The following is an 18901-nucleotide window of genomic DNA, read 5'->3' on the forward strand; positions in this document are numbered from 1 at the left end:
TGGAAGAATGGTCTGGAAATAAACCAAGGGCTTCCATGGGGAAGGAGGAGGAGATTGAGTCTCCGGTGAAAAAACAGTTTTTAAAATACACATTTATTGAAAAGTGATTACATACTGACACCTTGCCTGGAATTTTAACTTAATTGCCTGAAGATAAATAACAACATTCATAGCAGCCAGCCCCGACTTCCACGTATTGAATATTTTTATGGTATTTTAAGTGCTAATCTATGTTATTGCCTACAAGAGTCACAGCAATCCTTTGGGGATAGGAATTATTATCCCATTTTTCAGAGGAGGGCATGGGGGCGCAGAGAGAGCGAGTGATCTCAGGCCTAATTCTGTAGCCTGACTAGTGTTGTAGCTACAGCAGCATACTAGGAATCTGAGAGGTAAGGTATGAGGATGCTGCTTTGGGCTCAACAGAAGGATGAACCTTCAAGCAGCTGGAGTTGCCCAAAAAGATGAGGAGTGAGCTATCCAGCTGCGGAAGCATTCAAGCCTTCCACCAGCAATGATGGAAAGCAAGCGTTCCCACTTGCGCTCTTCCTGAAATGGACTTTTGCAGTTGTGGATGTCTGTGCAGTTTTCTGGGGTGGGCACTCAGGGCGCCCCCGTGGTTAGGGAGACCTGCCCCAGGGACATATCCCGGCTGTGAGCGTCCCGGCCCCCAGCGGTAGGCTGGATGAAGCCACAGACAAACCAAGACTTTACCAAAAAGGTGGTCACCAGATAACCATTCCCCATCCCCCACACTGGTTTTTCTTCCAGAAAATCTTGGGGCCAAAGAGGAAAGTGTCTCTGGGGGCCGCCTGGCCTGATGCCTGGGAGTCCCACCGCATGGGGAGGCGAGGTGCGGGCAAACTGCTGAGTCCTCAGGGTTACCTGGCTCGCCCCGTCACCACGGTCTGCGCCCACGGAGCCATGATCTCCCTGAAAGTGCCCTGGTCGAAGAACCCGCTCTGCCAGGTCCCCTTCAGAGCTGCAGGCAGAAAAATGGAAGCAGGCTCTGCCTCGCCTCACCTGACAGCCCAAATGCCTTTCCCCGCAGAAAACCACACTGATCCTCTCCCCGCTCGGCAAAAAAGCAGAGCTGAAGAATAGTAGATGCAGTCCACATGGCACGCCCGGCCACCACCCCCCCCCCCCATCAGTGACAACCGTGCTGGGACTCCAATATCAGTCACTCCTTCTCTTCCCAAGAGGAACCTGGAGGCTGCGTGCCAGGAAATTAAATACCCAGTCTCATGGCTGGCCCGAGGGCTAGGTGGAGAAAATTGTTTTCAGAAAGAGGTTGAATGTTTTTTAATCAAAGTCAAGGCCCCTCACGGCCTCTCCATGCTTACAGACAAGAAAGCCCAAGAGAAATGCAAAGAAGGAGAAACAAGCGATGGCGCTGCTTCCGTGGACTGGAATCTTACACACACAGCTGCTGGGCCAGGTGGGTGCCCTCCCGGCCCCGTGGCTGGACGAGCAGGCCACTTTCTAAGGGCAGCAGCTTGAGGAATTCTAGACATGGGATAATGGTAACAGGAGAAGCTCAACTTTCCTCTTCTGTCATGGTTGCTCAAAATGAAGTAACACAACTCCAGGAAATAAGCCCTTGCCTTTCAGAGACAGAACAGACGTGTGTACATGTGTGTGAGTATGAGCACGTGTAAGCCAAGCCATCTGTCCGGGGTAAACTCACAGACAGCTCCTCGTAAAGGTTTAGCCAAGCAGAGCAAGGGTCCAAGAGAAGAGAAGCAGTCTTGTCTTAGAAACTCTAATGCTTGTGCACCAAATTTTCCATCTACATGACCATGGGCCATGCCCTACCTCCAACCTATTAAGCTCCAGAAAGCAAAGGATGTTTCCACACCTCCGTGAGCAACAGCTCAGGAAAAGCATAGAATAAAATCTCCATTCTTCCACTTCCCACTGCACGTGAGCTCAGACCCAATATCAATTTCTAGTTAAAATGCTGCAAAAAAGAAACCAAAACCCAGGACTCAGGCAGAACCCCTAGGACTTACTTGGGTGAGGCCTTCCTGCAAGCATCCACCGTGGGTCGTAGGGAGCTCGGGACGGGAGGAATTCAATTTCTCTGTCAATGGGGTCGGTGGGTGTAATGATACGGATGGGACTGCGGTTATCCTAGAAAAGAAAAACATGCCACACGGGGTCTCCAACTCAGCCTCCGAGGCTTGTCAACGATGCCTGAGATGTTCTTCACGATGGCCAAAAGATGGAAGCAACCCGAGTGCCCAACAACCGGGGAAAAGATAAAGAAATGTGCACTATACATAGGATTGAATGCTCTTCAGCAGTAAGGAGGGATGAGGTCCTGCTGCAGGCAACAGCACGGGTGACCCATGGGGACCTTATGTTGCGTAAAATAAGCCACGCCGCAAAGGACAAATATTGTTTGATCTCATCAATATGAGCTAATTCTAATGAGCAAACTCACGGAGCACAAATCTGAGGATAGGTTACCAGGAGGCAGAGTGAGGGTAGAGAATGGGCAGAGGATGCTTAATTTGTGCAGGATTTTTATACGTTGATTATAAATGTTTTGAAATGGATAGAGGTGATGGTAACACATTATTGTGAGTGCAATTAACAGCCCCGAATTAGGGGTGTGATTGTGGTTGAAAGGGGAGGTTTAGGGCCAGGAATGTCACTAGAAGGAAAGCCAAAGGATAAAGCACAGGACCGTGTAACACAGTGAACACTTGTGATGATGAAGGCGGTTCACAGCACAAATATAAGAATGCTCTTCCATGGTTTAGAACGGATGTACGTCACTGCTACAAGTTGCTCGCAGTGATGAACGTACAGCTCTGTGATTATACCAAGAGCCATTTGATCGCACACTTTGAATGGATGGTGTGGGAATAAACATTTTTTTAAAAGCTGGGTAACTGTCATGGATGAAAAAAAGTGGTTGATTCTGGATTTAATGTTTTAAAAAATAACACCTACTATGTGCTCATTTTGTGCTCTATGATTATGCCTGGTTATGCAGCAATATCCCCTCTCTAGGGCTGTAAAGCCACTCTTTTGGTTGGAGAATGTCAGTCAAGGATGAACTATGCCATAGATTATTTTGAAAGCAGAGTTTCTGGACTCCTGAGACACTTTGGGGTTCAGATGTGCTTAGTGACACCAGGAAATGGCCAGGAAGGGGGTGCTACTGCTTTGGAAGGCCAGGTGTGAGGGAAAGCTCTTTTAAAGAAAGAAAAGGTTGGCAGCAGTGAGACACGCATTGGTGAAACTCACTGGATGGGAAGAAGGAGCATCATGAATAAGGATCGACATGTGGGTTCTTTAAACTTGGGGTTCTTGGTAGGAGGTTTGGGATGAGCTGAGCTCTGGAAACCAAACTTATGGAAATACTTAAAATGAATAACAACCCCATTCATTTGCACATAATATTAGTTAGCAAACAACCGTATCCACTCTTATTTCCTTCCTTTGCTGCAGCTCAGCAGACCCCTGTAAGCTAGGTCTGGCAGATGTCATCCCCACTGGACAGTGGAGGAAACAGACTCAAGCATGTGCCTCAACAACATCTAGTTTAAAAAGTGCAGCCTGAACTAATGAATGGTCACCATCATGGGTAGCATTTGGTGAGGACCTACCAAGTACATGGCTCTGAATATCTCATTTAATCATTACAATATTGGGGTAGGTGTTACTATCATCCCCATTTCACACATGAGAAAAGTGAGGCTCAGAGAAATTGAGGAACTATCCCAGGGTCACACTGCTGCTAAGGAGGAAGGCAGAAATCAAGTCCAGTCTGACCACAAAGCTCAAGGCTTCTCCACTGTCCAGTGCTGCCTCTTTCCTTGGGAGGCAATGCCACCCATCCCTTTCCTAAAGGGTCAACATAACATCATTATAGATGGCATTAATGCCACCAAAGGAGCAAAGCATAGCCAGTGTAGGGTTGAGCATCAGGTAGGGAAAAAAAGATGGAGTAAAGAAAAATTAATAGTGCTTCCTGTTCTCCACCCTTCACACCATCCAGGAGGCAATGAGGTAACAATTAGCAAATGAGCCTGTCTAGTCCCTGATTAATAATGGCAACTTCCAGGCTCTAAACTGCAAAGGATACTGCACCTTCGGCATGTAGGACAGCCACTCCAGGATGGTATACACCCCTTCGAAGTCATCTGGCACTGTGATGTGGGAGATGCCGTTGTAATACATTATCTGCACTCCACCGAGCTGGTTGTTGGATGTGTAAACCTCTCTTCCCAGGACCTGCATTGACACAACAAGGTCAGCAAAGTCCTACCCGAATCATCGACCTGGGCTGGGGTCTTTTCACCTGTTTAGAAAGCAGTGGATGGTTGGATGGCTCTCAACCTTGGCTGCATGGTAGACTCACCTGGGAGCTTTCAAAAATTCTGATACCCAGCCTGCATCCAGACAATCACATCAGATTCTTTGGGGCAGGGACCCAAGCATCAGCGTTTTTAAAAAATTCCCCAGATAGTTCCAACATGTAGCCTCATTTGAGAACCAGTGATCCAGTTATTAGTTTGGCCACCTCAAAAACAAAACTTCAAGGGCTTCAAGAGAGCTGGGCAAGCTTCAGAGGGAAAGTTAAAGCTCTCTTAAGAGCAAGGGGGAGAAAGAAATCTTAGCCAAAAAAAGAAAAAAAAGGTTTTAAGTTCTCCTGGTAGAACCAATCATATCACTGACGTTTTTAAAAGTTATTAAGGTAGAATTTTACACATTACAGAAAACTTGGAAGAAGAGTCATTTTGCCCCTATTATACTTTTGGAGCATTTCCTTTCAGTCTTCCGTCTATATATAGTAGACTCATAGTGAATGTGCAGTTTGGTGTTCTCTTTTTTTCACCATATTAAAACATGTCCCACATGGCTACTAAGTGCAATAAAGCCTCCATTTTTAAAGGCTGATAAAATTCCACAGAGCTTCTCAAAGCCTGGTCCTTGAACCGGCGGCCTCATCTGGGAACTTGCTAGAAATGCAAATTCTCAGGCCCCACCTGGATCTGCAGCATCGGAACCTCCCGGGTGGGGCTCAGCTAGCTGGCTGAGGTTTAAGGAGCCCTCCAGGGCATACTGAGGCAGGCTCCAGTTTGAGAATCCTGCTCTAGCAGGTGAATGGGGGAAGCAGAAGCTCATCAACTATCCTAGGTTGTCTCAGAAGGGGATATAACAATGAACAACAGCTCTCATGCCACAAGGAATGAAAACGGCTTCACAGTGAGAAAACTGGGGGGCAATGGCAATGTCCACATGACTCCTATCTGCACCCCATCCCACCCCCACCCCTCAACACAGGTCCCTTCTTGGTCACCTTGTTCAGAGCACTTGCTCCCGTCAGGATGATGTGGGAGTTTTCTACCTGGATCACTCGCTGGCCCAGCCTCACCAGGTAAGCCCCAATCCCAATGGCTCGGCAGGTCACCTGCGGAGAGAGCATTCCCTCTGAATTCCCCAGCCCCGTAGCGGTCACGCATCCAGGAACAGCTGGGCAAGAATGGACGGTACATCATGGCCATTGGCGACCTGATTCAGGGCCAAGCAGCTGAGACAAAGCCTGCTCTTCAGGCCACTACTTTGCACTTGGCCTCCTATCCCCAGGGAGCAGGTTCGCTAGGAGGGTTGGAGGGAACAACCAGCAGTGTGGCTGGAGTGGCAGGCCCTGCTCCAAGACCCTATGCGTACTTCTTTTGAGACCAGCTGTTCATGAGCCGTCGGGGCTTCTCGCACCACGAGGATATGGGCACTAGTGGACTCTGGAAAGCTCTGTCCTGGGTAATGGTACTGAACCAGCATTACTTCCTTGGTTTTGACAATGAACTGTGGTTATGTAGGATACCATCCTCGGGAGGAGCTGGGAGACGGGTCCACGGGAAAACCATTACAATTTCATAAAACTTCTTGAGAGTCTTAAACTATTTCAGAATAAAAAGCTAGAGCTATGTAGATATATAGATATTTAAAAGACATCTAAAATATGTAAAAGAAGAAAGATGCCCATGGCCAGAATCTTCCCACCTTGGAAACTGAAGATCCAGCACCACACACAAAAATACAGACTTGAGCGCCAGTTTTCCATTAAAGAGTTCTATTACTACCACCTCTAACGATAACAGAAAAAGAAAACACTTTTAGAAAGGCCATGGGAGGGCAGTACTCGTTTTATAGCGGCTAGCACCAGACAAAAGTTCTTCTATATGCTCATTACGTTTAAAATAGGAGGTGACTGGACTTTCACTCAAACAAACCAACTCTAAAAAGATATTTTTGAGGCAACTATTACAAAGGGGTCCCTGATGATATTGAAGAATTACTACTGACTTTTTGGGTATGATACTATTATGGCTACATTAAAGATCCAGGCTGGGGACTAGCTTTAAAATCTTCCAAAACAGTGGGCGGGAGGGGGCTGCAAAAACGAGAACACCTCCCCTTGGTCACTGCTGGGGCTGCGTAACAGACAAGTGGGGGCTCGTTATCAATTCTCCCTACTTTTGAGACTATGTGAAGGTTCCCATGATACGAAGTTGAATAAGAAAAGGAGAGAAAGCAGGAAGACTCACCAAGCTAATGGTGACAATTTCGTCGTAAGCCAGGGAGGACTCCCCAGCGATCATACCCGAGCATCTCAGATTCTCCACGCCCAGGCCATCGTCCTTTCCGATGACGTCCGTGATCATGTATCTTCAGGAACCAAAGACAGGTTAGAGACCGAGCTCAGGCTCAGAAAAATCCAAGGTTGATGAATTCTCAGGGACCCGAGGTAGAGGATTGGGAGGGAGACAGGGCAGCCAGAGACGAAAGGAAAGTAGGGGTCTAAGGACCCTCGTATTGATGACCCTGAAGTTTCTAAAAGGACAAGTACGACATCGATTATTTTGACCCCCACCCCAAACCAAAGGTGTCTGCTTGTTCAGAGGGTCACCACCAGCCCTGCATCCCTCCAAGAACAAGCTGGAAGTGCCCAGTCTGTAGATGGAGTATTCGAAGGGATGCCATTTTCTTCTCAATCGATCAATTGAGATTCCCTGGCCTCCTAAGTTTGAGAAACACTGTACAATCTAACCCCGGCTGTCAGAGATTCACAAAGCGCTTTAGAATATTAAAGGTTCTGAAAGTAAAAATCTTGCTTGAACTTGTCTGACCCAGTGTCTCCCAACACTTATTTGACTACAGAAAATTGTCTTTCTTTTCCCCATAGATCACCAACTAGCATTCCAGAAAACACAGTCCAGGAAATTCAGACTTAGTCAATTGCACTAAAAAAAGTAAAACTTGCCCTGGAAAAGACAGCTTAGGCAGCCATCGATAATGCAACAGAGAAGACCCCACCCTGCCCACACTTTCCAGCTGGCCGGAGCACTGCTGCATCGGCTTGGATAACTCAGTCACAGAATATTAGCCTGCAGTCCTGGGACATTGTGAGAACCAATCTAATAGTCCCTGCATGACATGCTGTTTTTGTGAAAGGCAGGACTTGTTTTTAAATGACAGGGACAGGTTCACCCCGGGGAATGCCCCAGATATCCAAGTCATTACTGCACAAGACAGAAGCCCAGGCACCCCATCGTACAAATCCAAAACCACCACCCGCCTTAAAATATTGCTACAAGCCCAGCGGCAAAGAAACAGATCCACTATGACTCGCTGGGATTAGCTGCGAGCAAAATTAAGCCGTTACCCCCCTGAATTATTTACCTGGATTCTCCTTCTTCCTCAATATGTTTACAGTGGACAGAGTTCAGGGAGCTGATTTTGGTGTAGTCTTGTGGGGTCAGATACAGGTATTTCAATCCCTTAAAAAATACACTTCAGTGAGGCTATGAAGCCAGTTCCCCGCGCACGCCAGCCACCCTTTTAAAAAATGCCAGCACTGTAGGGGCTGAAGTTAATAACATGTTAATAACATCATGGTAATAGCATGTTAGTAATATTAGTCATGACAGCTGCAAACTGAGGGTCTCCTCCCCTCTCCTCTCCCACTCAGCTTTACACACAACCTCAACCTCCTCCTGCTCCCTCCGACTGAGTGTTTATCCCTAAGTGATCAAGCCCGTAAGTGACCTTAGATGTTTCCATAGCACAGATACACATGCCTACGCTAAGGACATCTGGGCTTTCTATCTACAAAGAGTAAGGTTTTGCCTGCCATGCCGGAGACCCGGGTTCGATTCCCGGAAGAGTAAGGCTTTTCCGCCGCCGTTGAGAGCGCCACGCGGGCGGAGCGCACGTACTTTCTGGGGATCTTCCGGGTCCACCCACGCCACCTGGAACATGTGTTTGACCTCCTCGGCCAGGCCGATGCGCGCCCCGCTGTTGGCTGCCAGGTAGATCCTGGGGATGCCCTCTGCTCGGGCCAGCTCGGACGCCCGCAGGAACAGGAGGTCTTCTCCCGGGCCGAAGGAGCCGATGTGGAAGGTGATGTCATTGCCGATGACAATCACGTCCCGTCCTTCCGGGTACTCCTGGGTCTTAAATCTCATCTTGAAGGCCACCATGCCCACCTGACGAGCAGAGGGATGCACGGGGAAAATGGGTGTGTTTGGGTCCAGGGAACATTTCCTTAAAGGGAGACCTCATGCCAGGGGCTGGGCCCTGCTCAGCTCTCACCTCATTTCCTCCAGGAAGCCGGTTCATCTTGGTCAGCTGCCCCTGAGAGTCCAGCACGAGCTCCGTGTACGTCAGGATGTCTTTGGGGTACTTGTCCGGGGAGCCCCAGAGTTTAAAGAGAGCCTGAAGGAACGGGAGGAAAGAAAAGGTTGAAGTCATCGAGATGGAAAAGAATTTTCCTTCCCAGGCAGAGCTGACTTGGGTGATGTGTTGTGATTCTGGCGTGAATTTTTCAGTTGCTTTCTCTTTTTTTAATCATTAAGTATGCAGAAAAATTTGGAAAAAACAAGCACACACCTGGGCACCCATCTTGCGGCTTTTTCAAATCTGAATCTGCTCACAGTTGCTTTTTTATTATTTTGGTTTGTTTATTTTTCTTGTTGCTGTGTTGCTTTGTTTCTTAAAGGAATAAGATATGAAAGATGCAATCGAAGCCCCTCCCCCTCCCAAATCTGCCCCTCCCCACTCACTGACCCCAAGGAAGCCATTACCCTGAATTTAGTGTCCATCAGTCCTGTGCATGCATCTATAGTTTTACTTCGTCAGGCACGTTTATATCTAAAGCACATTGTACTATTTTGCATGACTTAAAACTTAAATGGTATGACACCGGACATACCCATTTGCAGCTTGCTTTTTCTAGTTGCTATGCTTGAGATTTATCCATATTGACAGTCTACTGTCGTTTATTCACTTTCCCTGCTGTTTAGTTTTCCATGGTGTGAATTTATTTATTTATAACTCTCCATAAGAATATTTGTGTTATTTCCTATTCTACATTATTTCCAATAAGGCTGTAATGAACATTTTATGCTCTCTTCTTCTAAAGACGGGTAAGACTTTCACCAGGTTTGCACTTAGGGGTAGAATTGCCAGGTCACAGAAATGCAAAGTTTCTTCAACTTTACTTGATCTTGTCAAGTTGCTCTCAAAGTTTTTTTTGTCCCCCTTTATAGGTTCACCAAAAATGTGTAAGAGCTCCTTTGCCCCATGTACTCATTAACGCTTGGTTGTACCAAATTTGTAAATGTTCACCCATCTGTTGGGAATGAAATTATGCTGTTTTGTGGTGTTGATCTGTTCTTCCCTCATCTTTATGAGATGTCTTTTCATATCTTTACTGACCATGTGAGATTCGTTTCTGGGAATTACCTGTATACAACTTCTGTCCATATCTTTTATGGTTTTGCTTGTAAGTGCTCTGTAGATCATGCAGATTCTAATCTCCAGTTGCAACATTTTCTCCCAACATGGGCTTGTTTGTTCTCTTTTATATAAAGAAGTTCTAGGCTTTAATTAATCATATTTATGGGTCTTTTCCTGTATAGTTTATACTTTTTCACTGACCCTAAGTGGCTCTAACTCATTTTATTTTTATTTTATTGTATGGTGTTGTATTGTATTAGATCAAGTAGAAATCTAAATTCATTTTTTTCCAATTAGATAAGCTATTTCTCCATACCTTTTATTCAAGTATCTCTTCCACAAAATGCAATCACACCTCCGCATTTTATCAAGGTATGGTTATGAGTGGGTCATATCTACATTTTCTAATATCACATTGTCTTGATTACTTACTATCGCTTTAAAATAAGTCATGACATCTGCTAAGGTGAGTCCTCCTGAGTTTTTCAAAATTCATTTTTACCTTTTATTCTTGGCTTTTGCTTGGATTTTGAGATCAGTTTCTCAAGTCCCACACACAAAAAAATCTGTTGGGATTTTAATCAGATTTGTACTGAATGTATTAATATAGGCAGAACTGACATATTCACAAAATAGACTCTTTCTATCATTCATGAGTATAGTTTTAATCTCTCTATTATTTCAGGCTTCAAGTCTTTCAATAAGGTTTTAAAACTTCCTACATAATCTTATCGTTGCTCTTTGATTTTGTAGATGGTAGTTTTTTCCAAATACATTTTATAATTACTGGTAGTCTATGGGAAGGCAATTAATTTTTATATATTTGATCTTATGTCTAGCATCCTTGTTGATGTCCCTTAATAGGGACATAGATCAACATTTTTATATCATCTGCAAAAAAACAACCACCAGCACCACAACAGAACCCACCATTTTGCTTCTTTCTCTCTAGTCTTTATTTCTTGTGGCCAGGACTGCAAGTAAGAATGCTAAATAGAAGTGGTGATAATGGGGATCTCTGTCCTGTGCCTTTCTTTAAATATTTCTAGTATGTCACTATTAGAGGCAATTATTTATTTTAGGTTGATATCTTTGCCCAGGATAAATAAATTCCCTTCTATTCCTAGTTTATTAAAAGTCTTTATTATGAATAGACATTGTTTCATCAAATACATTCTCTGTATCTATTAAGAAATTTAATTTTTTTCTTAATCTATTAATATGGTAAATTACATTCATAAACTTCCTAATTATCAGATTAGGAATTATCAGATTAAGCAGTCAGAGGATAAACTCTACTTGGTCATTATCTATATGTGGTCTAAATTTTTAAAATTTATTACTCAATTTCATCTGTGAATATTTTATTTAGGAATTTTGTGTCCATGTTTATAAACGAGATAAGTTTTCCCTTTTCTTGCTGTCCTTGTCTGGAATTAATACAAAGGATAATACTAACTTGATAAAATGAGTTCAGACAAAATACCTTTTTTTCTGTTCTCTAAATAATTTCTGGTCCTAGAAAATGGGTGCATTTTTGGTAGATGAATTTTTTGAACGATTAATTTACTTTCTTTAATGCGTATAATCTGTTCAGGTTTTCTATTTCTTTTTGAGCCAACCTTTATAAGATACATATTTCTAGGACATTTTCCATTTCGTCTAAGTTTTCAAATTTATGGACATAAAAGTTGTCCATTGGATGTTGCAACGGTGGCTCAGTGGCAGAATTCTCACCTGCCAGGTCAGAGACCCGGGTTTGATTCCCGGAGCCTGCCCACGCCAAAAAAAAAAAAAAAAAAGATGTTGTCCGTAATATTCTTCTATTTCTTTATCTATAAGAAAGAGGATGTATTTGCTCCTATCACCCTTGAGGTCAGAGGTAAAAGGTCAAGTCCAATGTCATTCTTAGTAACACAAGTTCCCATTTATTAAGTATCTGCTCCATACTTTACATTTATTTCTCACAACAATCTTTCAAGGTAGGTACTACGATTATCCGCATATTTTAGAGGAGGAAGCCGAGGCCCAGAGGGGTGAAGGAATTTCCCCAGGGACACACAGGAAGCAAGAGGAGACCAGGATTCAAACCCAGGCCTGAGTGACTTGAAATAGCAGCTTTTCCCACTATTGTGCATCTTTAGGCAACTCTGCCCGAAGCAAAATAAAGCTTTCCCACTGTCAGTGGCGGGCCCACTACCTTGGTTTCATGCACCATCACGAGCCAGTGGAGGGGATGTATACAGATAATCCCGTCATCAGTGCCAGCATGTTAGGTCGCCTTGAAAAAGGCCCTATTATGTAAGGAAATAAAGGCACAGGGAAAATACCCAAAGGAAACACACTGCAACATTACTACAATCATCACCAGTGAGTCGGTTTTGGTAGAATATTGTTTCCTTATTCCTCCTTTTTGGTATTTTCTAACATATACTCTAACAATCCAAAAAAACATAACAAAACATTATTTTTTTTTTAAATACACTAAATCCTCTTCCTCATGCTACATTTACCACCCGCCATGCAAGCAGCCGGTACTTAACACGGGAACCCTGTACTGTGAGCATTTTTCTGTAAACATACAATTGCAGGAAAACAAACAAGTAAATGATAACTACAAGAGAAAAAAAAAGACTAGAAGGAAATGCATCACAACATGAAGCAATTTGTCTTTAGGACCTGGAGCTATGGCTTACTTTCTTCTTCCTACCCTCTTTTATTTTTCAAAGTTTCTACATCATACTACGTGTGTCATTGGGATAAAATTAGGTTTTATCTTAGGAAAAAAAAACACTACTGAATCATCCCTAATGCTCACTTCTTTTTATTCGTGAAGACTTTGTTCTCTAGCGTGGATCTCCAGAAGAGTAGCTAAGGATGGGGGGGTGGGGTTGGTACTGGGTGGAGTGTGGGGGTCCCACCATGGGGCCCCAGGGTGTTAGCACGCAGGCACCCCAGAACTTGCCTGCCTGAACATTTCCGGAAAGTCGTACACGTAAGTGGTCCCCAGGGACTGGGCCTGGAATCGCTTGGCCTGAAGCAGGTCCTTGGTAACATAAGGAGTGTTGATGAGCATCCCGTGCTGGGGCCCTTGTTTGCTGCCAAAGGAGTGAAACATGATCTGGAGCAGGGAAAAAAAAAAAAAAAACAAAGTGAGGAAGGCAGTTGGCTGACTCTCAGAGAATCTCCTCGATTTATTTCTACCCAGTCCTCGTTGAAAATGCAATGGGACGAGGCGAAGTGTATTGTCCTGTGTAATGTGGTGAGTATTCAGGCTACCATTCCCCTCCCTGCCATACGGGGGCCCCCAGAAGAAGGAGGGACGGTGGAAGATGCGGAAGCACAGCTCCAAAAATATCACTGGCACAGTGCTAAACACACACGCCAGCACACGCACAAAGAGTGCATGTAAACACTGGTGAAGGGCAAGTAAGGTCTGCCTTGGTGTTAATGCTACTATATATCAATGTCAGTGTCCTGGTCTTGACAACGGACTGCGGTTATGTAAGGTGCTACGACTGGGGGAAACTGGATGGAGGCTATGCAGGAAAGTCTGCACTATTTTTTTTTTTTGCCTCTATTCTACTTTTGTAACTTCTTGGGAGTTTTAAATTACTTCAAAATAAAAAGTTAAAATATATGCAGAGAGACACAGATGAGAGAGACAGAGATAGACGGAAGGATGGATGGATGGAGATAAATGATGGGTAGGTAGAGACAGATGGATAAAGTAGTAATCAACAGGCTATTCGATCCACTTTACCAAAGTTTATTCTAAAAGCATGGTTGGGGAAAGTATCTATTTCCCTAAGGAATACCAATCAAAGTGTTTTGCACTAAAATCAACCACAGTGCTCCACGTATGACCCAAATAACATGGCCCTAGAACGGATTAAACTTTGGAGGATTCATTCTCCTTCCTAGACCACCAGGATTCAGGGGCTCACGCGTTTATCATCGATCCAAAAGGCACCGTCCCCCGACTGCACCGCAAGGCCAAGCAGCCATCGACCGACCGCCACGCCCACCTCCGCCCCCACCGCCCCCGCAGCCCGACCCTGCCCTGACGTCAGACCCAGGCCCCGCCCCGCCTTACATTTCCAGACTTGGGGTCGGGAACTTCTTCGTAGAGGCTGATGTCCAGGTAGTAGCCCGACTCGTTGGTGATGAACAGGCGGATGGGGACCGCGGTGCCGGTGCTGGACTGGCGGATGTTGATCTTGACTTCGGCCTGCAGCACGCGGAGTTTCCACAGGCGGCTGCCGTAGCGCATGACCATGGAACGCACCGACTCCTTGATCTGCCCAAAAGCCACAGGATTCCCCATGCGGCTCCACATCAGAGCCAGCAGCGCTCACCGGTGACTGTTCTAGCGCTAATAACCACGGGAGGGCATCATACTGCGTGCAAAATGCCAGGGACCCGGTATGTCTAGGACTGTTGGCTGATGAGGACCAAAGTCAGCACGCTAAGCCTTAAAAACTCATTAGCTCATTGAATTACGCGTTGGAGTTGGTATTTTAATTCCAGGTTAACAGGTGAGGAAACTGAGGCTGGCGAGGGGCAGAGCTTGTACTCCCTACATTATATCATCTTTAACTCCAACATGCACCCCGAGCCAGGTGTTCTTTCTCTTCTGGGATTTATGTCGACCAACGGAGCTGGGGTGCACTTCTTTCACCCCAGAACCACCACCCTAAAAACTGCCTACACATGCAGAACCCGCCTACGGGGAACGTCAGCCTCGAGCACCAGGTTCTCACCACCAATCCCCCTTCCACACCCCCACATGCGGCGCCCGACAGAGCTCCGAACCAGAAAGAGGGCGCCCCACGCATTTTGTTTCCACTTCAAAGCATGCCCACGTGCGGGGTGAACTTCTAAACCGAGCTGGTGCTGAGGTCAGGGCTAAAACACGGCTCCAGCCTCGAACGACCGGGCGCCTGACAGCCTCCCCGTGGAAAGGGAGGCTCAAACGCGGACATGCTCGTCCCAGACCTGGGGGGGTGGGGGGGAGTGGGGGGGGAAGTGCCAGGAGGTGATGCCCCAGGGCGGCACAGTGAGGGCTAGCCCCGAGCCTGGGCAGGGTGCGGCGGAGGCGAGACCTTGGAGGGGTCCATGATGACGGTGGGCACGAAGTTGAGGAAGATGTGGTTGCAGTCGGTGCGAACGCTCGTGTTGTTAAAGGCCACCTCCAGCTCGTCCATGGCCTCCAGGAGCAGCCGCTCGCCCTCGTTCTGCAGGTACTCGAAGGAGGCTTCCTGCCAAGGGGGAGGGGGTGGCGGCTGGGGTGAAGGAGGGCAGGGCCTGCTCCCCACCGACCAGGAACTCAGCCTTGGAGTCTCGGGGGGTGGGGGAGGCAAATATTTCCCTTCTCCAAAGAGTGTACCAGGGGAGAACTGCAGCCCTGCTTCCAAGGCGAGGGGGAGGCGATACTCTGTCTAGGTGTTTGTGACAGCAAAGAACTGAGCTCAACAACCCATCTGTAGGGGAGCAGTAAAAAAATTACACACCTGGAGCATCCAAGCGAGGAAACGCCATGCGGGCGTCCAAAAGGTGGATCAAGATTCACTGAAAGAGATCTACAAGGAACTGCGTGGGCCAAAACAGGAGACTTACAGCTCAGCAGATAGAGTTACATATAGAAAGCGTCTCTGTGTGGCTTGACTATGGATCTTTTCACTTGATTTTTTTGGGGGCGGAGGGGGTGTGGAATGCATGGTCTGGGAATCGAACCCGGGTCTCCGGCATGGAAGGCAAGCTCTACCACTGAATCACCCACGCACCCTTTACTAGATTTTTAAAAACAGTGTTTAGCATTGTTTGGACTTTGCACAATGAAGTGTGAAACAATGAAAAATGATCACTGGCTCAATCAGGAGATACAAGAAGTCCCCCTAACTGGCCAGCATCTTTCTATCATCTCATGCAAAGAAATGCAGGAAACACAAGGAATTGGAGCTCGTGTCCCCACCAGGGACGTAATAATAGGTCTCTTCCCTCCCTACCTCCCCACACTGGAACATCCGGACAGGAGGGGCAGGACCACGTGTGTCCAGGGCACCCTCCTATCCCCAGTGCCCAGCCAGGGTCCAGCATAGAGCAGGGACTCTATGAATGAAAGGCCAGTGGAGGAGCAAGGAGCTCAGACAGGGAAGCATCCGTGACATTTTACCTTTGTAATCAAGTCCGAGTGCCTGATGATGGCTCGGATGAAGAACCTGTGGTCCGTCACTTCCACACCCTCCTTCACCTTGGCAGCGCCCAGGTAAAGGTGCATCTTGTGGTTGGCACAGGGCACAGCCGTCAGGTCGAAGTTTCGCATCCGGCTGAGCTCCAGCTGGAAGGCCAGGGCGGGCTCCAAGTGGCGGTAAATGCGATCTTCTGCAAACTTGTAAGCCGACCAGGCAGAGAAGATAGACAGACAGACATACACACACATGGAGCCTGACACCAGAGCTATGCTCCCACCTGGTCCATGCTCCATCCCGCGGTCCCCTGGTGTTCCCAGGTTCAGCATTCATCACATTGCCTAATGGTCAGCGTCCCTGAGAGCTCTAGAGACTTGGGATTTAGGGAAGGTCCAGAGGAGGGGTGCAAGCCTGTACCCCGTAGCTCATGGGTAAGCTTAGCTAGTGCTTGGCATCTGCCATGTGACTAGGCTGTTCTCTCTCTGTCACAGTGTGCAGAAAATTTCAAGAAGTCTCTAAAACTTGGTTTCTTTGTGAACTCTCTCCCCCATTCCCAAAAGGAAGAGGCTGACAGCGCTGGAGACCTAACTGAAGAGAAAATACCTACCAAATTCTTCTGTCTTCATGGAAAAACTGCTGTATACAATACTAATCACGTGGGCATAGTTGTGTCCCAATAAAACTTTATTCACAAAAGCAGGCAGCCAGCCCACAGGCCATAATTTACCAACCATTGTTTCAGAAGAACACGAGAAAAAGAGATTCGTAAAATTGGCTCAGTGAATACACCAGCAGTTTTAAAAGTTATCCAAGTGTGAGAGAACTGTGCAGTGAAGGCTAAAGGGACAGGAAACCCAGGGGGCTCATTGGAAATGCAATCTCAGAGGAAGGCTGGCATCTACATAAAAGACACCACGTTTCAGAATTTGGGGATGGCTTCCAGACTGGAGGCCACATTCTTTATGAATATCCAAGATGCCAGGGACGAGAGGATAATTTCACCAATTTGGATCATACCTCATCTCTTGCTCTGAATGTGAAAAACTTGGGAAATTCTTTCTGCAAAAAGAAATCCATACAAAATGCAGTTAGATCATGCAAGGCTCATTTAAATATCCATAAACTTGTTTTGGAATTTTAACAATAACCTAGTCTATTTCTAGAATGAATCATTTGGGAAGCTTTCTCTTTTCTAGCAATGGATCTCTTCTACTCCAATCGACAGAATAAAAATCAAATAATTGACACTGACTCTTAGGAAATGGAAAACATTCACAAAGAAGAACTGAGAATTGGACTGACCTCTTGGGCAATCAGGAATGTGATTCTTCGGAGTCCACAATCCACAAGAATATTTTTCTGCATTAAAAACCAAAAAAATACAATGGAATATTACTTGGCCATAAAAAAGGAATAATGTACTAACACCTGCCACAATATGGATGAACTTTAAAAACATCATGCTAAGTGAAAAAAACCAGGTACAAAAGACTACATATTGTATGGTTCCTTTTAAGTGAAATGTCCAGACCAGGCAAATTCATGGAGACAGTAGATCAGTGGTTCCCAGAGGTTAAGGATAGGGGAGAAAGGGATTCCCTTTGCTAATGGGAATGGAATTTCTTTTCGGGGGGGTCATGGAAATTCCTTGACTGTGGTGATGGTTACACAGCTCTTTGAACATCTTGAAAACCACTGAATTGGTGGATTGTAAACTGGTGAACCGTACAGTATGTGCACTGTGTCTCAATAAAGCTGTTACCAAAAAGCAGCAAAGAGAAGTTGAGCAAAAAAGCCTGACACAAAAGAATACGAACTGTGTGATTCCATTTGTGTAAATTCCAGAATAGACAAAGCTAATCTATATTGTCAGATGTCAGGAGAGTGGTTGGTTATTATTAGAGACAAATAGCATCTGGCAGGGGGCATGAGAGGGGCTTCTGGGGGGCTGGGGATGTTCCACTTCTTGGTCTGAATGCTGGTTGTGCCTGTGTGTTCCTTTTGTGAAAAGTCATCAAGCTAAATATTTACGATTTGTGCACTTTTCTGTAATGTTAGACTTTCATGAAAAATTTACCTGGAAAAACTATGAAGCTACTTTTAGTTGCTCCTTAAATGAAATACCATTTTATACACTTTCACGGGGAAAGAAAAAAAACAACCAGAGAGCAAGAAAACGAGATTATTGTCTGATCTGTCAATAAGGTAAGAAAATTATTAGAGGACACAAATTCTTCACCTACTGCAGAAAAAGGTAATGACACAGACATAGAAGAATGCTTAGTGAAATGCAGGTAAGAGAGGAGGACAAATTGCAAAATGGGAAAGATTCCAAGGTGGAAAAATCAGTTATTGAGAGCTAATTAATTGGTTGTCAATTAAGAGTGTGTTTATGTGTGTCAACATTGTGTAGGTGTGTGTAAATGTGTGTATGCTTGTGAATATGTGTATGTTTCTAAATGTGTGTATGCGCATGAATGCATATGTGTATAGTGAGTGTGTATGTATGTGAATGTGTGTGAATGCATGTGTGTATGTGTATACATCAGTGTGTGTGTGCATGTGTACAAATGTGTGTGTGTCTGTGTGTGTGTACGGGTGTGTGTGAATGTCTACATACATATATGCTGCATGTAAAAGTTTTGTTTAAATAACACAGAAATACATAACATAAAAATGGCTCCCCTTCCCCCAGTGGATGTATGTATGTATGTATGTCTGGTTCTCCTCTCTGTAGTATGTTACATACATATCACACATATGTGTATGTACAGAGATATAGACAGTTACTCTTTCTTGAGCTCACAGATATCCTCCCAGGTTGGTCTTTAGAGAGCTATTTTATTCCTTTTCACAGCTACAAACCACCCCATGGCCCAGCTGCCCTGTCCATGTGTAGGAGTCCTCACTTTCCACAGGTGATTGTGACACCCCTCCTTTTTGGGGGA

General features: G+C 45.5%; 1 protein-coding gene across 15 annotated transcripts in view; it reads right to left on the reverse strand.

Annotated features, from left to right (window-relative positions):
• The window catches only part of ACACB (acetyl-CoA carboxylase beta), a 171332-nt gene that overhangs the window by 11058 nt on the left and 141373 nt on the right, over window positions 1-18901 (reverse strand). For all 15 annotated transcript variants that reach the window (XM_077160094.1, XM_077160093.1, XM_077160095.1 and 12 more), the window contains 14 exons: window positions 17256-17312; window positions 16971-17012; window positions 15938-16153; window positions 14868-15023; window positions 13859-14062; window positions 12728-12883; window positions 8617-8739; window positions 8241-8510; window positions 7705-7802; window positions 6570-6690; window positions 5321-5431; window positions 4108-4251; window positions 2016-2136; window positions 886-982 (listed from right to left, as the gene is read on the reverse strand). In XM_077160094.1, coding sequence (XP_077016209.1) covers window positions 886-982; window positions 2016-2136; window positions 4108-4251; window positions 5321-5431; window positions 6570-6690; window positions 7705-7802; window positions 8241-8510; window positions 8617-8739; window positions 12728-12883; window positions 13859-14062; window positions 14868-15023; window positions 15938-16153; window positions 16971-17012; window positions 17256-17312 — 1916 coding nt within the window. The remainder of the gene's footprint in view (window positions 1-885; window positions 983-2015; window positions 2137-4107; window positions 4252-5320; window positions 5432-6569; window positions 6691-7704; window positions 7803-8240; window positions 8511-8616; window positions 8740-12727; window positions 12884-13858; window positions 14063-14867; window positions 15024-15937; window positions 16154-16970; window positions 17013-17255; window positions 17313-18901) is intronic.

This window comes from Tamandua tetradactyla, chromosome 5, assembly GCF_023851605.1.
Source record: "Tamandua tetradactyla isolate mTamTet1 chromosome 5, mTamTet1.pri, whole genome shotgun sequence".
Classification (NCBI taxonomy): domain Eukaryota; kingdom Metazoa; phylum Chordata; class Mammalia; order Pilosa; family Myrmecophagidae; genus Tamandua; species Tamandua tetradactyla.